Source organism: Notechis scutatus, chromosome 1 (assembly GCF_049901735.1).
Source record: "Notechis scutatus isolate UNSWTSFEM ecotype Mainland chromosome 1, rNotScu1.2, whole genome shotgun sequence".
Taxonomy (NCBI): Eukaryota; Metazoa; Chordata; class Lepidosauria; order Squamata; family Elapidae; genus Notechis; species Notechis scutatus.
The window spans coordinates 157,685,384-157,699,296 of NC_142009.1; the positions used below are offsets into that span (position 1 = coordinate 157,685,384).

General features: G+C 36.8%; 1 protein-coding gene across 1 annotated transcript in view; it reads right to left on the bottom strand.

The window, feature by feature from the left end:
- Positions 1 to 13,913, bottom strand: part of PKHD1 (PKHD1 ciliary IPT domain containing fibrocystin/polyductin) — a 282,605-nt gene that overhangs the window by 98,881 nt on the left and 169,811 nt on the right. Inside the window, exons 46-49 of the mRNA XM_087952900.1 lie at positions 11,599 to 11,739; positions 6,621 to 6,734; positions 2,264 to 2,351; positions 700 to 854 (exon numbers count right to left, since the gene is read on the bottom strand). Coding sequence (XP_087809026.1) covers positions 700 to 854; positions 2,264 to 2,351; positions 6,621 to 6,734; positions 11,599 to 11,739 — 498 coding nt within the window. The remainder of the gene's footprint in view (positions 1 to 699; positions 855 to 2,263; positions 2,352 to 6,620; positions 6,735 to 11,598; positions 11,740 to 13,913) is intronic.

A 13,913-nucleotide genomic window follows, 5' to 3' on the forward strand; every position in this document is an offset into this window, starting at 1 on the left:
AGACAGCAATTAAATACAGAAATAATTGGAACAATTCATTCATTGTATAAGTGCTGATTGCCCATTTAAATGTCTTAAGAAACAATACCAGCCCTTAAACTAAACTGAGAGGGTAAGATACAAAATGGGAATGACATCATACCTGCTGGTCCGATATATGTTGATATGTTCATCATAGTTTCTCTAGAGAAACCTAATGTATCTCTGCCAATGACTTATAATATCTTTTGGCACCATTGTCCCAAAAGAACATAATGGGAAGAGATTTTATATCACTTCAATGATGGCTGGGTTAAGCTAGGCGCTATTATAAATCACTGAGGATTGCCTATATTTAGACCCTAGATGCACAAGCTGTAGTCTTCCTTGTAAAATTCTGGATATAACATTGTACATTCATAGCCTCTACATGTCAACTTAAAATCAATTTGTAGTAGTTGGGTAGGGACTCCAACCCTTGTCCTTCCAGATATAAATCTCTATTTCAACTGATTGTCTTCATAAGGTTAATTATTTTATGAATAACTTGTAATTCCCATTTGTTAATTAAAGCAATAAAAATGTTAAAGTACTCTAGAAAGAAAACACTATTGAATAATGGCAAGTTTGTTGAGGAAAAATAATGAAAGTTAGGTAGCCTTTAATGTGCAAAAAAAAAAATTCATGACATAATCTAAGCAAAGGAGACAAATTGCATACCAATATGTCTATGGAGAAGATTTTCACGGATCCTAATGCTATGATTGTTAACTTTTTCTAAAGTGATTATTTCAGCTTGATGGGCTTCATATGAAGAGGAACTGACAACAATTTTATCACCAGGATGCCAGTCCAAATGATCTTGCACCATAAACCTGTAAAGAATGTGAGATGAAGACATATTTAGAAGAATAGTGTAGCACTCATTTTTCTCCTGGAATAATTAAGGAAACTGAATTATAATTAAGGAAAATAACGTGTGAACCAATCTGCCCTCACAGTACCAGCAAGGTAATGAACAAAGTTCTGGAAGGCTGAGGAGCTGAAGGCATTGTTTTACAGTGGTTCAGCTCCTTTCATTTTGTGTTGGTGGGGAAGGAAAGGTTGGCTTGGTGTCCTTTGACTTATGGGATGCTAAAGAGGCCAGTCTTGTCTCCTCTGCTTTTCAATATCCACAGTATATAAAGCCTCTGGAAAGGTTCATTCAGTGGTTTCAGGTGTAGTATCATCAATATGCTAATGACATCCAACTGGACATTGCTACCTTGGGCTATAGAGAAGATAATCTTAATTCTGTTTCCCAGTGCCTAGATCCTCTCTGTTTGGAGAGGAGAGAAGACATCAAAATGGAATCCTGAAAAGCTGAAATTTCTACAAATGCACCAAGGTCTTCTATCACCACCAAGAGTTTCTCATGCACAGGGAGCAAGTATCCGATGTGGGCGTCCTTCTGGTTTCTATTGGATCAGCAGGTAGAAATTGGCCAAAGAGGCATATGCCCAACTGGTGAGTATGCCAGTTCTGGCCTCATCTCTGGTCAGAGGACCTGGAGGTATGAGCAACAGCAACTCATGCTGTTATCATCAACCATCTAGACTACTGGAATGCCCTTTACTTAGGGCTGCCCTTAAATAATATTTAGAAACTGCAGTTGGTTCTAAAAGCAGCAGTCTGTGTACCTTATGTTGGGAGTGTATATCATTAGTTTTGTGACCTTGCATTGGTTGTCATTTGCTTTCCAGATCCAATTTAAGGTGCTAATTTTGACCCATCAAATTATTTTCTTGACAAGTGGAAACTTTCAGGCATTCTCTAGTGAACTTCTACTCATCTAATTTAATCAAGCAGGAGAAACCTCTGCACACCTCACATTTTCAAATAATTTGTGGGGCTGGGGAAATTGCTTGTTTGTTTTATCTCCCTATGGAGATCAAGCTGGTTCCTTCTCTACTGGTTTTCTGCAAGCTCCTAAAGATGTTTTCAGAGAGCTTTTTCAGAGGGCCTTTTCCTGATTTGAATTCTGGTTGCCATCTTTTTGTAGGTTTGCTATAGTTTTCATTTTTATATGGGTTTTGTTTTATATGATTTTTTTTATGTGTGTGCCATCAAAAGTTATATTTAATGTGGTGGCATACAAGTAAGTTTAATACAGAATCATTTTAAAATGTTGCCAGAAAGGTCCTACCATGTCCTGACTCCTGCAAAAAAGTGGGCAGGGCTTCAAAAAGAAACAAAAAGTAAAAATAAAAAAGACCTTCCTTATTACCTATAATTTAACACATACCTTTCATTTCCAGGTGCAACATCATTTCCAAGATGTGTCCATGACTTCTTGGTGTAAGCACTGTGCAACTGCAGCTTCCCAAAAACACCTTGAAAAAAGGAGAAGAAACTAGCCATGATACAAAAGATGCTAATCTTCACAAGATCTTCAACATACTAGGCAGGACTTCTCAGTTGTGCCAGAGATATACTCATCCAAGCCATTTTGTATTGATGGAGATTGTTTGGATACTTCATAAAGTTTCCAAGGCACTTTCCTTAAAGATTACATTAGGAAGATTCCAACTCTAGCAAAAAGGGTGAACTGGCTTTCTGGATTACTGTATAACCCATATGCTCAGCAAGGTCACACCAATATTAGAATAGGAAAATGACAACTTCCTTGAGGGACTAAATACCTTGAAAAAGATAATACATCTAGAAAATCTAATAGAGGAAAAAATGAAAGGGGCCCGGCTTATTTCCTATTTCAAATGAAAGCCTGTTTACTGGCCTATCACTTTGATTCATTGATAAGCAAACTCTTCGATGCTGAGGATAGCAAATAGTGCTGGGTGGGAGATTGGAACTTGTGTATATGCATATCCACAATGCCTCCATCAGAAGTACCTAATTTAAAAGCCAGAAGCACAGGGGTGGGATTCAAATTTTTTAACAACCGGTTATGTGGGCGTGGCTTAGGTGGTGGGCATGGGTTGGTGGTCATGTTATTGGCTGGGCGTGGCCAAGTCAATATCACTCACATCAAGGCATGCATCTCCTCGCCTGGTCTCTTATGACTGTGGGGATGCTGCATCAGTTGTAAGTGTGAAAAATGGTCATAAGTCACTTCTTTCAGTGCCGTTGTAACTTTGAATGGTCACTCCACACAAGCAAAGTACCAGTAAAGGAGGGAAAAAAAACTCCAGAGAAGTTCCTGAGACAGGAAGTCTAGTCCTGTCAAGATTTAACAGATTTAACAGATTTAACAGATTTAACGAATAATCAGAGTTGGAAGGGACCTTGTAGGTCATCTATTCCATCCCCCCACCCAAGCGGGAGACCCTACACCATTTCTGACAAATGGCAGTCCAATCTCTTCTTGAAGGTCTCAGGTGATGGCACTCCCACAGCTTCCGAGGGCAAGCTGTTCCATTGGTTGATTGTTCTCACTGTCAGAAAGTTTCTCCTTATTTCCAGGTTAAATCTCTCCTTGTTCAGTTTCCATCCATCATTCCTTGTCTGGCCTACAGGTGCTTTAGAAAATAGCTTGACCCCTTCCTCCCTGTGGCAGCCCCTCAAATATTGGAAGACCACGATCATGTCTCCCCTGGTCCTTCTCTTTACTAGACTAGCCAAGCCCAGTTCCTGCAACTGTTTGTTGTATATTTTAGCCTCCAGTCCCCTAATCATCTTGGTTGCTATTCTCTGTACTTTTTCTAGAGTCTCAACATCTTTTTTATAATGTGGTGAACAAAACTGAATACTCTAGGTGTGGTCTTACTAAGGCTTTATAGAGTGGTATTAGTACTTCCCTTGATCTTGATTGGATCCCTCTGTTAATACAATTTAGGATTGCATTAGCTTTTGTGGCTGCTGCTGCACACTGCTGGCTCATATTTAGCTGGTTGTCCACTAAGACTCCAAGATCCCACTCAGTTACTGCTGTTGAACCTGGTTTCACCCAGTCTATATGTGTACTTTTGGTTTTTCTTGCCTTAGTGTAGGACTTTACTTTTCTCTATATTGAATTTCATTTTGTTAGATATGGCCCAGTGTTCTAGTCTGTCAAGATCCATCTGGATCTTGAGCCTATCTTCTTGGGTGTTAGCTATTCCTGCCAGCTTAGTACCATCTGCAAATTTGGTAAGTTCTCCTTCTATTCCCTCATCTAAGTCATTAATGAAGATATTGAAGAGTACTGGGCCTAAGACGGAACCTTGTGGCACCCCACTGCTTACTTCCCTCCATGTAGACTTAGACCCATTAAGGACTACTCATTGAGTACGGTTTGCGAGCCAGTTGTGAATCCATCTAGTGGTGGTGCTATCTATTCCACTTTTTTCTAGCTTACTAAGAAGTAGGTTGTGGTCTACTTTGTCAAATGCCTTGCTGAAAACTAAATATATTATGTCCACAGTATTTTGCTGGTCTACTAATTTAGTCATTTGTTGAAGAATGAAATAAGATTGGTTTGGCATGATCTGGTTTTAACAAACCCGTGCTGACTGCTAGTTATTACTTTACTTGTTTCTAGATGTTGGCAGATCTGTTTTTTTATTATCTTTTCCAGTATCTTCCCGTGTATTGATGTTAGGCTGAGTGGTCATTAGTTTCCTGGGTCTGTTTTTTTTCCTTTTTTGAAGATGGGAACCACATCAGCTCTTTTCCAGTCCTCTGGTAGTTCCCCGGTGCTCCAGGATTTTTGAAAGATATGGTGCAGTGGTTCTGAGATGACCGCTGCCAGCTCCTTTAAAACTCTGGGATGTAATCCATCAGGCCCTGGTGATTTGTTTTCATCAAGATCAGACAGGTGTTCTCTTACTATTTTTTTTTGCTTATTTTAACTTTTATTTCTGGTCTGTCTTTTACAGTTATGTTTTTGGTGGGTTCAGCTATAGTTTCTTTTTGCATGAAGACCAATGCAAAGAATGAGTTAAGCAGTTCTGCTTTCTCTCTGTTGCCTGTTAATTCCTTGCCGTCTTCTCTCTTTAGTGGACCGATTATTTCCTTGATTTTTTTCTTGTTATTTATATGTTGGAAGAAACTTTTTTTTATTATCTTTGACTTTTGTTGCAAGTCTTTGTTCGTTCTGAGCCTTTGCTATCCTGACTTCGTCTTTTCAGATTCTGGCTATCTGCTAATATTCTGCCTTAGTTGTATGTTCTTCTTTCCATTTTTTGTACTTGTCCTTTTTTTCTTTCAATTTGTCAGAGAGATCTTTGTGCAGTCATGCTGGTTTCTTCTTGGATTTCTTGTTTTTCTTTCTCATTGGTACTATGCTGGTCTGGGCTTCTATGATCATACTTTTTAGAGTTTCCCAAGATTCTTGAGCTGTTTTCCCCTTTAGGATTTTCATCCATGGAATCTTTCCCAAGTTCTCTCTGAGTTTATTGAAATCAGCTCTTTTAAAATCCAAAACACTGGTGTCAATATGTTCTGTTGCTTGTGTTTGTGTTATGTTGAATTGTAGTATGACATGGTCACTCTCACCCAAGATTCCTGCAGTTTCAACTCCCTCTATCACTTCTTCTCTGTTTGTAAGAATTAAGTCCAGTATGGCTGTCCCTCTAGTTTCACCCTCTACCTTTTGGACAACAAAGTTGTCAGCTAGGTTGGTTAGGAACTTATTTGATTTCTCACTTGGTGCAGAATTAGTTTTCCAATTGATATCAGGATAATTGAAGTCTCCCATTACTATTGTTGTGTGGTCCTGCATATGTTTGTTAGTTGGCTGGCAAAAAGGACATCTATATTTTCTGCTTGATTGGGTGGCCTATAATATACACCTATGGCCATGTCATTCTTTTTTTCTTTTATATTGACCCACATGCATTCTATGAGGTTTTCATCTTTGGTTTCATGCATTTCTGTAGCAATATAGTGGTCTTTTACATACAGTGCAAATGTAATAAGGGTCAATGGAGAGGCAGTTTCTGTAAGCAACACCAGAATGTTTCCTTCCTGCCTTCCTTACAGGATTAGGCCAGTAATTTCTTCTAACAACCATTTCTCCAAACTGCTTAGAATGTTAACAACTGGTTCTAGCAAATAGGTGTGAACTGGTAGAATCCCACTCCTGCAGAAGCATGATCAGAATGCCTATTATAACTCTGTTTCAATCCTTTTCCTGCATGTTTATGGAGAAGATATTCCTTTTAGGAATGTAAATTTGTCTGCCTTCCATGCTTCCACAGTGGTCTAAAGTCTGTTCCTAAATACACATATAGACTTCTCCCAACACATACAAATGCACAACCTCCCTGTCGTCTTCCCCCATTTTCTCAGCTGCATTCAATTTGTTGTTGCACGTTTATCTGAGGTCAGAATGCTCTGTATGTCTTAAACACCCTACTCCTCCAAAAACTTCTAACAATCTACCAAACAACTGATGGGCAGGTTGTTGTGAGATATACCCCACACCCCACACTCAGCACAATCAGAGTAGCATCAGTAGATTAGAAATCAGAAAGGATATTGTTGGCTGCAGGAAAAAAATGCTTAAATGTTTTCATGTTGCTTCAGGTTATCCACTTTTGATTTAGTAATTAAAATGCAGGCACTATTTAACAAAGCAGACAATTGTTGATTGATGCTAAGCATAGGACATTTTCGATCAAGGTTTTCCCACTGAGGAATTCAGAAGATGGTATCCATACCAATGGTTCCAGGACCAACGTTCAAACCTTTCAATCGATCACAATTTACTCTCTCAGATGCCCGAAGGAGAATGTGTACCTTTCTTCTTTCTTCTAATGGATGCTGCAGTGTGCCTAATGGGAAATTGATGAACATTAATTAATTTGTACGATGCATTGGTTTCTCCCTTTTTACATATTAAACATTTATCCAAGACAACTTACAAAAAAGTATGAATACACATACACATGTAAGTAAGAGCATAAAATAACAGCATAAATATTAACATTGCAGTACTCAAACATTACAAAACGCATAGCAAGAACAAACTAAACCAAGTACAACAATATTATCAGATTTGCATGTTCCTTCTACTTCCAGCAAGCAATTAATTGTTAAAGGCCTGCCCAAGTACATGTGGTTTTCAGTGCCCATTTTACTATTAAAATCAACTTAAATCTATGGATCCCCAGTGAAAACATTTGAGCACACAACACCATTAATAATATCACAACAGTGAACTAACAATACCAAACATTTATTCCACTGAAGGATAGAATTTATCCTATGCAAAGTTCATTCAGAATCTCAAAAGCTAATGTTTTTTTCCTAGCAGGGACACAGTTTTTCCAGCTATTATTTTATGGGATTTTGTCACATGGAGTTTGTGATTTTGCCTAGTATGTCCCATTCTAAATCAGACAAACTCTGGCACTTGCGAAACTATAGATTTCACTATAGTTTTTTTTTTTTTTAATTTATGCTATAAAATTTTACCATTGTTCCATCCCCCTTGGTCAACTTTATCATCTTCATCGAAGGGGGCTGTAACAACTCTCATGTGATCTCAGTTATATGATGAGCACTGGCACTGCTTGCTCATAACAGTGGCTGAAGAAATGGAAAGGTAATCCTGGTTTTTCTTAATCAGAATAATCCAGATTACCAGGAATAAGATAAACAGGGTCAGAGAAGGAAGAAAAGCAGTGGAAAAGTTAATACTCCATAGAACAGAGTATCCTTCTTGTCCAGTTGAAAGCAAAGACAATGGGTGGAAACTCTTTTTCTTCAGAAAGGATAATCTTTCTTTTTAAAAGAAATTCTTTGAATCTTTTCTTTCAGAACAGATAATAATTCTTTCTTAATTACTCTGGCTGTTCTGGCACAGATATTTGTTTTGCTAAATAATTTCAGTTTTCCCAAATTTGTTTTAATATTTCTTTTTTTTTTCAATAGGACAAGTGTGAAACAGAACTAATTTAGTAGAGAAAAAAAATAGTTAATCTGAAAAATATTTGGCATTTTTTACACATACACACAAAATTAACATTTTAGAAGAATCACATCTCTTTCAGGGATACAACATCTAAAACATAAATGATTTTTTCTGATGATATTGGAAACACAAGAAGAGAATAAAAAGGCAACAAAGAGAGGATGGAAATAACTCTTATCTCTTAGAATGCAAAGTGAGCTGTATTCCAACTGTGAACCTATTTATTTCACCCAGGGTAGTTTACAGACTCAGAAGGAAATAGTCTAGCATGCAGCAGATACTTGAAGGAAAAAGTAGGACAACTTCTGCCCTAGAGAAATGTAAGCAGAGTCCAGTAAGAGAGTTCAGCACTCCTTTAAAATTAGAGATTAAATCAATTATACAGCCCCAAACTGCAGCAGATGTAGAATTAAACAAAGAAATCTGTGTAGAATTAGCCATCATGCCACAATAATTTAATATCCAGAAAACATGCCTTTGGTGAGGAAAAGAGAAAGTGTAATTTTAGCAACCCATTTAATGAAGTGTCTATGAAAATTAATCTTGTTATAGATACTACTAATCTTGATCCAAAATCAGGCAAATGATCCACACAAAGAGACTTAGAAGGACCACCCTGTTCAATCTGGAGGCCAATTCAGGCATCTGGAAATAGCTTGATTTACTCTAGGCTGATCTGGAGCTGGTTTGATCAGTCCCATAATAATAATAATAATTAATAATAATAATAATAATAATAATAATAATAATAATAATAATAATAATAATAATAATAATAACTATATTATCTCTGAAAGGAGTTCCTTGCAGCATTCAAGAAAATCTTGTCCCCTTTAGGAATATGTCTTTCTCTTTTTTTTGTTCTTTTTTTTAATCAAAGAATATAGCCAGAGCTAGGGACTAAGGGACAGCAAGACCACCTTCTTCAGCTCTCTGCCCATAATCTTTGTTGGGTCAACTCCACTAGATAACAGGATAGGAATATCACCTTTCTGGAAGTTTTTTCAATAGTTTTCTTTTCCAGTGCTTCCTATAACAATAATTTCCTTCATTTCCTCTTCCCAAGCACAGCCATGAAAGCCTTAGTGAACGTAGATCTTCTCATTCAGTTTTGGATCCTTTCATCTAGTTTTCCCCTCCCTGTCTTGATCCATTTCAGAGCCAACTCTTTCTCTAATCTTCTTTAATTGCCAAATACTTTGAATTCCTAAAGTGTCTATTCTTGCTCATTTTTCATAAATATTCTACTCCATCCTGAGATAATCTGAATGACAATTTTCAAGTAATTCTAATAGTAGTTCTAAAATTCTGCACTGATTCCACTGACATGTGGCTTGCTTTTTTCTTTGTCACATGCAAAGTTCACCCCATTTTACCAAGAAACCAATAAAGATTAAGTGTTCATGTGCTTCCTTTGATGTCAATCCATTGGGAAACACAGCCCCTGTAATAAATCTTTTGTGGGCCCAAGCAGCTTTACAAAATTTATAAAGTGAGTGTTGTCTCCATCTACTCTTGTATCTTAGCTGAGAAATTCTCCAAGACTTTTAATTAAAACTGGGGAGGTCAGGATGGCAAGTTTCAAAACTATCTCTGAATCAAAGGAAAGGACCGACCCCATTTTACTAATTACCAAGCCTGCTTTAATTCTTATACAGTACAATTACAAGGGACCATTTAGGCCATGGAAGCCAACTTCTGTGCAGGAATCCAAATTATAACATCCTAGACAGATGGATATCCAGTCTCTGCTTGAACATATCTGATTAAGAAGAGCTCACCAAACTCTCTGACCCGATGATTCCATGTCAAACTGCTCTTCTTGTTAAAAGACTTTTAAAAAAAACATCAAATTAGAATCTGCTTCCTGTAATTCCAATTATAAGATGTTCATTCCAAAAAAGAGAGAGAACTGGCCTTGACCCTCTATGGGACATCTTCCCATTTATTTGAAGAGTGGTCTTATGTTCCTCCCACTTCTTCATTTTTTTTGATCCTCAAGGCCAAACATCCTTCCCTATTTCTGTAGAGTTCTCACTGTTTAATCTCCTGATCATCTTCATTACCTTTCTATGAGCATGTTCAGTTTCTTTGAATTTTTGGGAAATTACACTTTTCAGGTATCATTCCCTTTGTTTCTTTCTCTGCTACACTTTTGTGATGATGTTTGGAAATTACCTTGGAAGTCAGGAGGAAGAGCTAGACAATAGTCTGATAAACAAAATTAATTTGAGTCCAAAGGAGGAGAGGTAGCAAAAATGGAAGGGACTCTCCCTAGTTTTTGGGAGAGTAAAAGTAAAGGATGGCAGGGGTACTTTCAGACTTGAAAAATTGATGTTGGCCTTGTAAAGTAGTCCAGACAAGAACAACCAGGAGTATTAGCTCTATCTTTACTGTAAGATTACATTAACATAATCTTGCAAGTCTCGAAGTACCCCTGCACTCCTCACTTTTATTTCCCCCAAAACTCGGGGATGATCCTTTTATCACCTCTCCTCTTTTGGACTCAAATTTGGTTCATTAGACCATTGTCTAGATGCAGCTTTTCCTCCTGTCTCCCAAGATCATTCCCACATACCATTACAACTTTATATCTTCCTCTGCTAAATATATATTTGTTTTTTCAACCTGCTTCTTTAAACTACGAAGATAAATTTGAATTCTATTTCTGTAGTCTAAAGTCCTAATTATACTGTTCTTATGTCATCTGCAAATTTGATGAGCTTCAATTCCATGTCTTATCCAGATCACTAATGCAAAATGTTGAAGAATGACAACTTTGCCTTGTATATTTAAATGCTAAGGATAATTTAGGTCAGTATTAGTAGTATGCAAATCAAAGTCAGTTCAATTTCAGGATTAAAAAAAGGTTTTGAATCTCTTTTAAGTAGTGAACGTATTTGGAATATGAATAAAGGGTTGCAAGCGTCACCCCAAAGTAACTGCTGTATGGCCTTAGCTAATCACAAAAGGATTGTGATAGGGTAGGGACTACTAATCATAAAATATTTGAAGTTCCACATCAGGAGCTTTACTGCTCCATGCCTTAATAGTTTTATGAATGGATTACTGCAATACACTTGATGCAGAGCTATTCCTGAAGATGGTCCAGCAGCTGCCTGATTGTTAAGGAAGGAGACTAAATCAGTTCATGTCACAGCAGTGTTTAAAATCCTGCACTGAACTATCAAATGCAATTCAAGGTGTTGAGAAAGGATTTTCTGGGCCTAACTCAATATAGGCTCTATTGCACCCCTTATCTACTAGGGGGAGAAAAATATCAGGTTTTCTGCTCAGTGTGAAACAGCCTTTGATTGCATTCCAATGAGCATTTATCTAGAATAGATTCCACTTCAACTAGAACAGAACCCTTTTGTGCTACACTATGCACAGCATATTGCAAGAGCTTAATAAATGTTAGATAGCATGAGAACCAATTTATGATGTTATTCTTCTTTCTAGATTTCATCATTTGCCCTTAGCATATTTACCCCAACATAGTTTTGTCATGCCTGAGGTTAATTAGACTTGTTGGTTCACTTTTTAAAAAATAAAATAAAAGATACAACATGCACTTCTCTTCCAGTTATTATTATTATTATTATTATTATTATTATTATTATTATTATTATTATTATTATTAGTAGTAGTAGTAGTAGTAGTATTGTTGTTGTTGTTGTTGTTTTGTTGTTGTTTTGTTGTTGTTATTATTATTCACTTACCCACTTTAAAGACACCACCAGCAGCAATCACAATACAAGCCACGCTCAGAAGATGGCTGGTGTTTAATGAGAATTCCAACGTGCCCTGGATATAAAGACCTCGTAGGGGTGGAAGATTCATATCCACCAAGACAGTTCTGTCTTAGAAAGAAGGAAATGATGCAGAGCATTACTTTGTTTAATATATTGCTTTTTTAAAAAGTAGCCTCCTTTTTGCATCCTTTTCTAAGATGCTAAATTGAACAATGAGACTAGGACTATTACTCATAGTTCATAATTTAGGAATTATTTAAGTGAACTTTGGCTCCCCATCAAATTAGATCTGAATGGGGAAAAAGTTTACATAGTACAGAGAATTAATAAGAGTATGTCAAAATATTCAAACCTTCTAATAAACAGTACAGTTACTTAATATACTAGATATAATTGGGATTGGGAAAAAAATATTTCTTTTTTGCATTTATACTTTACATTTGCTTCTCTCCTCATTTTATCTTCAAAGGTACAACACTGAACTAGCTTGGGCAAATAAGAACAACTAGCCCCAAATCAAATGGGAAATGACAGTGAAGATCTCCCTGGCCATATAACAATCCACTTATATGAATGATACATATTCCTCCATGCACCAATACAGCAATCAAGCACATATGAATTCTTCCCTTTGGGAATGCAAAGAAGGAGATGGGAAGAGAGGAGGGTCATTTCTGGGCTGGGGGTTAAGATTGGCCATTGGAAGGCAAATAAGCAGGATGGAAAATAACAAGAAGGATAGGGCTATGCTGGAGGAAAACAACCTGTTGTTGGGAAAAATTGAAGGCAAAAGCAGAAGGTGAGAGAGATAATGTCATCAATACAATGAACATGAATTTGGGGAAACTCCAAGAGATTGGAGGATAGAGGGATCTGGCATGCTAAAGTCCATGGGATTGTGAAGAGTTGGACACAACTTAGGAACTGAACAAGATCAAATGGAAGAGGAGAATGATGATATGATACAGGAGCAGGGACACAGGCTAAACTGGGAAGAAAGAAAAAATCGAGGGGAAAGAAGCAGAGAATGACTTCAAAGAGCAGGCATATTGAAGAAAAGGAATGAGGAGAATGAAAAAGTGGTGTCCATACGTGGAAAGAGCAAGAATTGATACATATGAACTGGACTCTTCTAAAAACTACTAGACATATGGTAACTCTAATTAAAACTCGGTAATATAAAGGCCTGGTGTTCTGAATGTTTTGGGTTGATTCCAAAACTAGCCATCTGTCAATGCAATGGCATCCATAAGAAGAATGGATTACCGTCCCTGTACCATCCCCCCCCCCCCAAAAAAAAAAAAATCACCTCCAAAGGAAATATTCATGCTGCAAAGGACAGAGAGGAGCTCAAAAAGAAATCTTTATCTCAGCAAAAAAAAAAAAAGACAGTTCAGAGATATAAGTAAAACTGGAGTGTTTTTAGTGAGCTGTTGAAGTGACAAGATATAGTCCATAAAATACAATAGTATAAAATGATTAATACCTGCTAAACCATGTGTTAAAACAAACCAGAGATTTAGCATTAGTTTAGATTTAACATAAAACAAAAATAATAAATATTATTACAACAACAGGCCAGCCTTAGTGATGCCAAGCAATTATGTTAAAATAGTCATCTCTTATTAAAGAATCCAGCCATATACTCCAATGAAAAAGAGAGGAATTTTCCACACAGTGTCCTTTCTCTCAACTCATGGGTAAATATTATTATTTATGTTGATCTTAAAAATGAAAAACTGGCTTTTTCAACCAGCCTTCAGCATTGAAATGTTGTGAGATGCTGTCTCCTATCAACTGGATTATAACAGATTTTTATTTATCTCTGGTACCATGCTTTGCATTAAATTGTTATTTGCTTTAGACTCTTTTAAAATCTTAATTACTCAAATGGGAAGTGTAAGCTATTCAGAGTAGGTTTTAATTTGAGCAGCATGTAAACATTGTAAATAAGTAAATAAAACAATGGCTATCTCCATTTTGGTTGTGGCAGGTGGTGTTTGGCAGAGAGGCATTTTTAAGAAGAGCATTCTAATGAAAAATGAGAATTAAAGCAAAAACATTTTGTTGCTATCTTTTTACTGGTTCTTATATAGAAGAGTCAGAAGGCTTTTGACCCACAGAATAGACAGATTAAACTAACCAAGTCAGAGACGGGGAACAGAGATTTAAAACCAACGTTTATGAACACCATCCAGAAGCAAGCTATGTTCTACTAGTGTTTAACCTTTCCAGAAGTCCTGCAATATGTAATGTCATTTACTGATTTTTGGAAGCCCTTT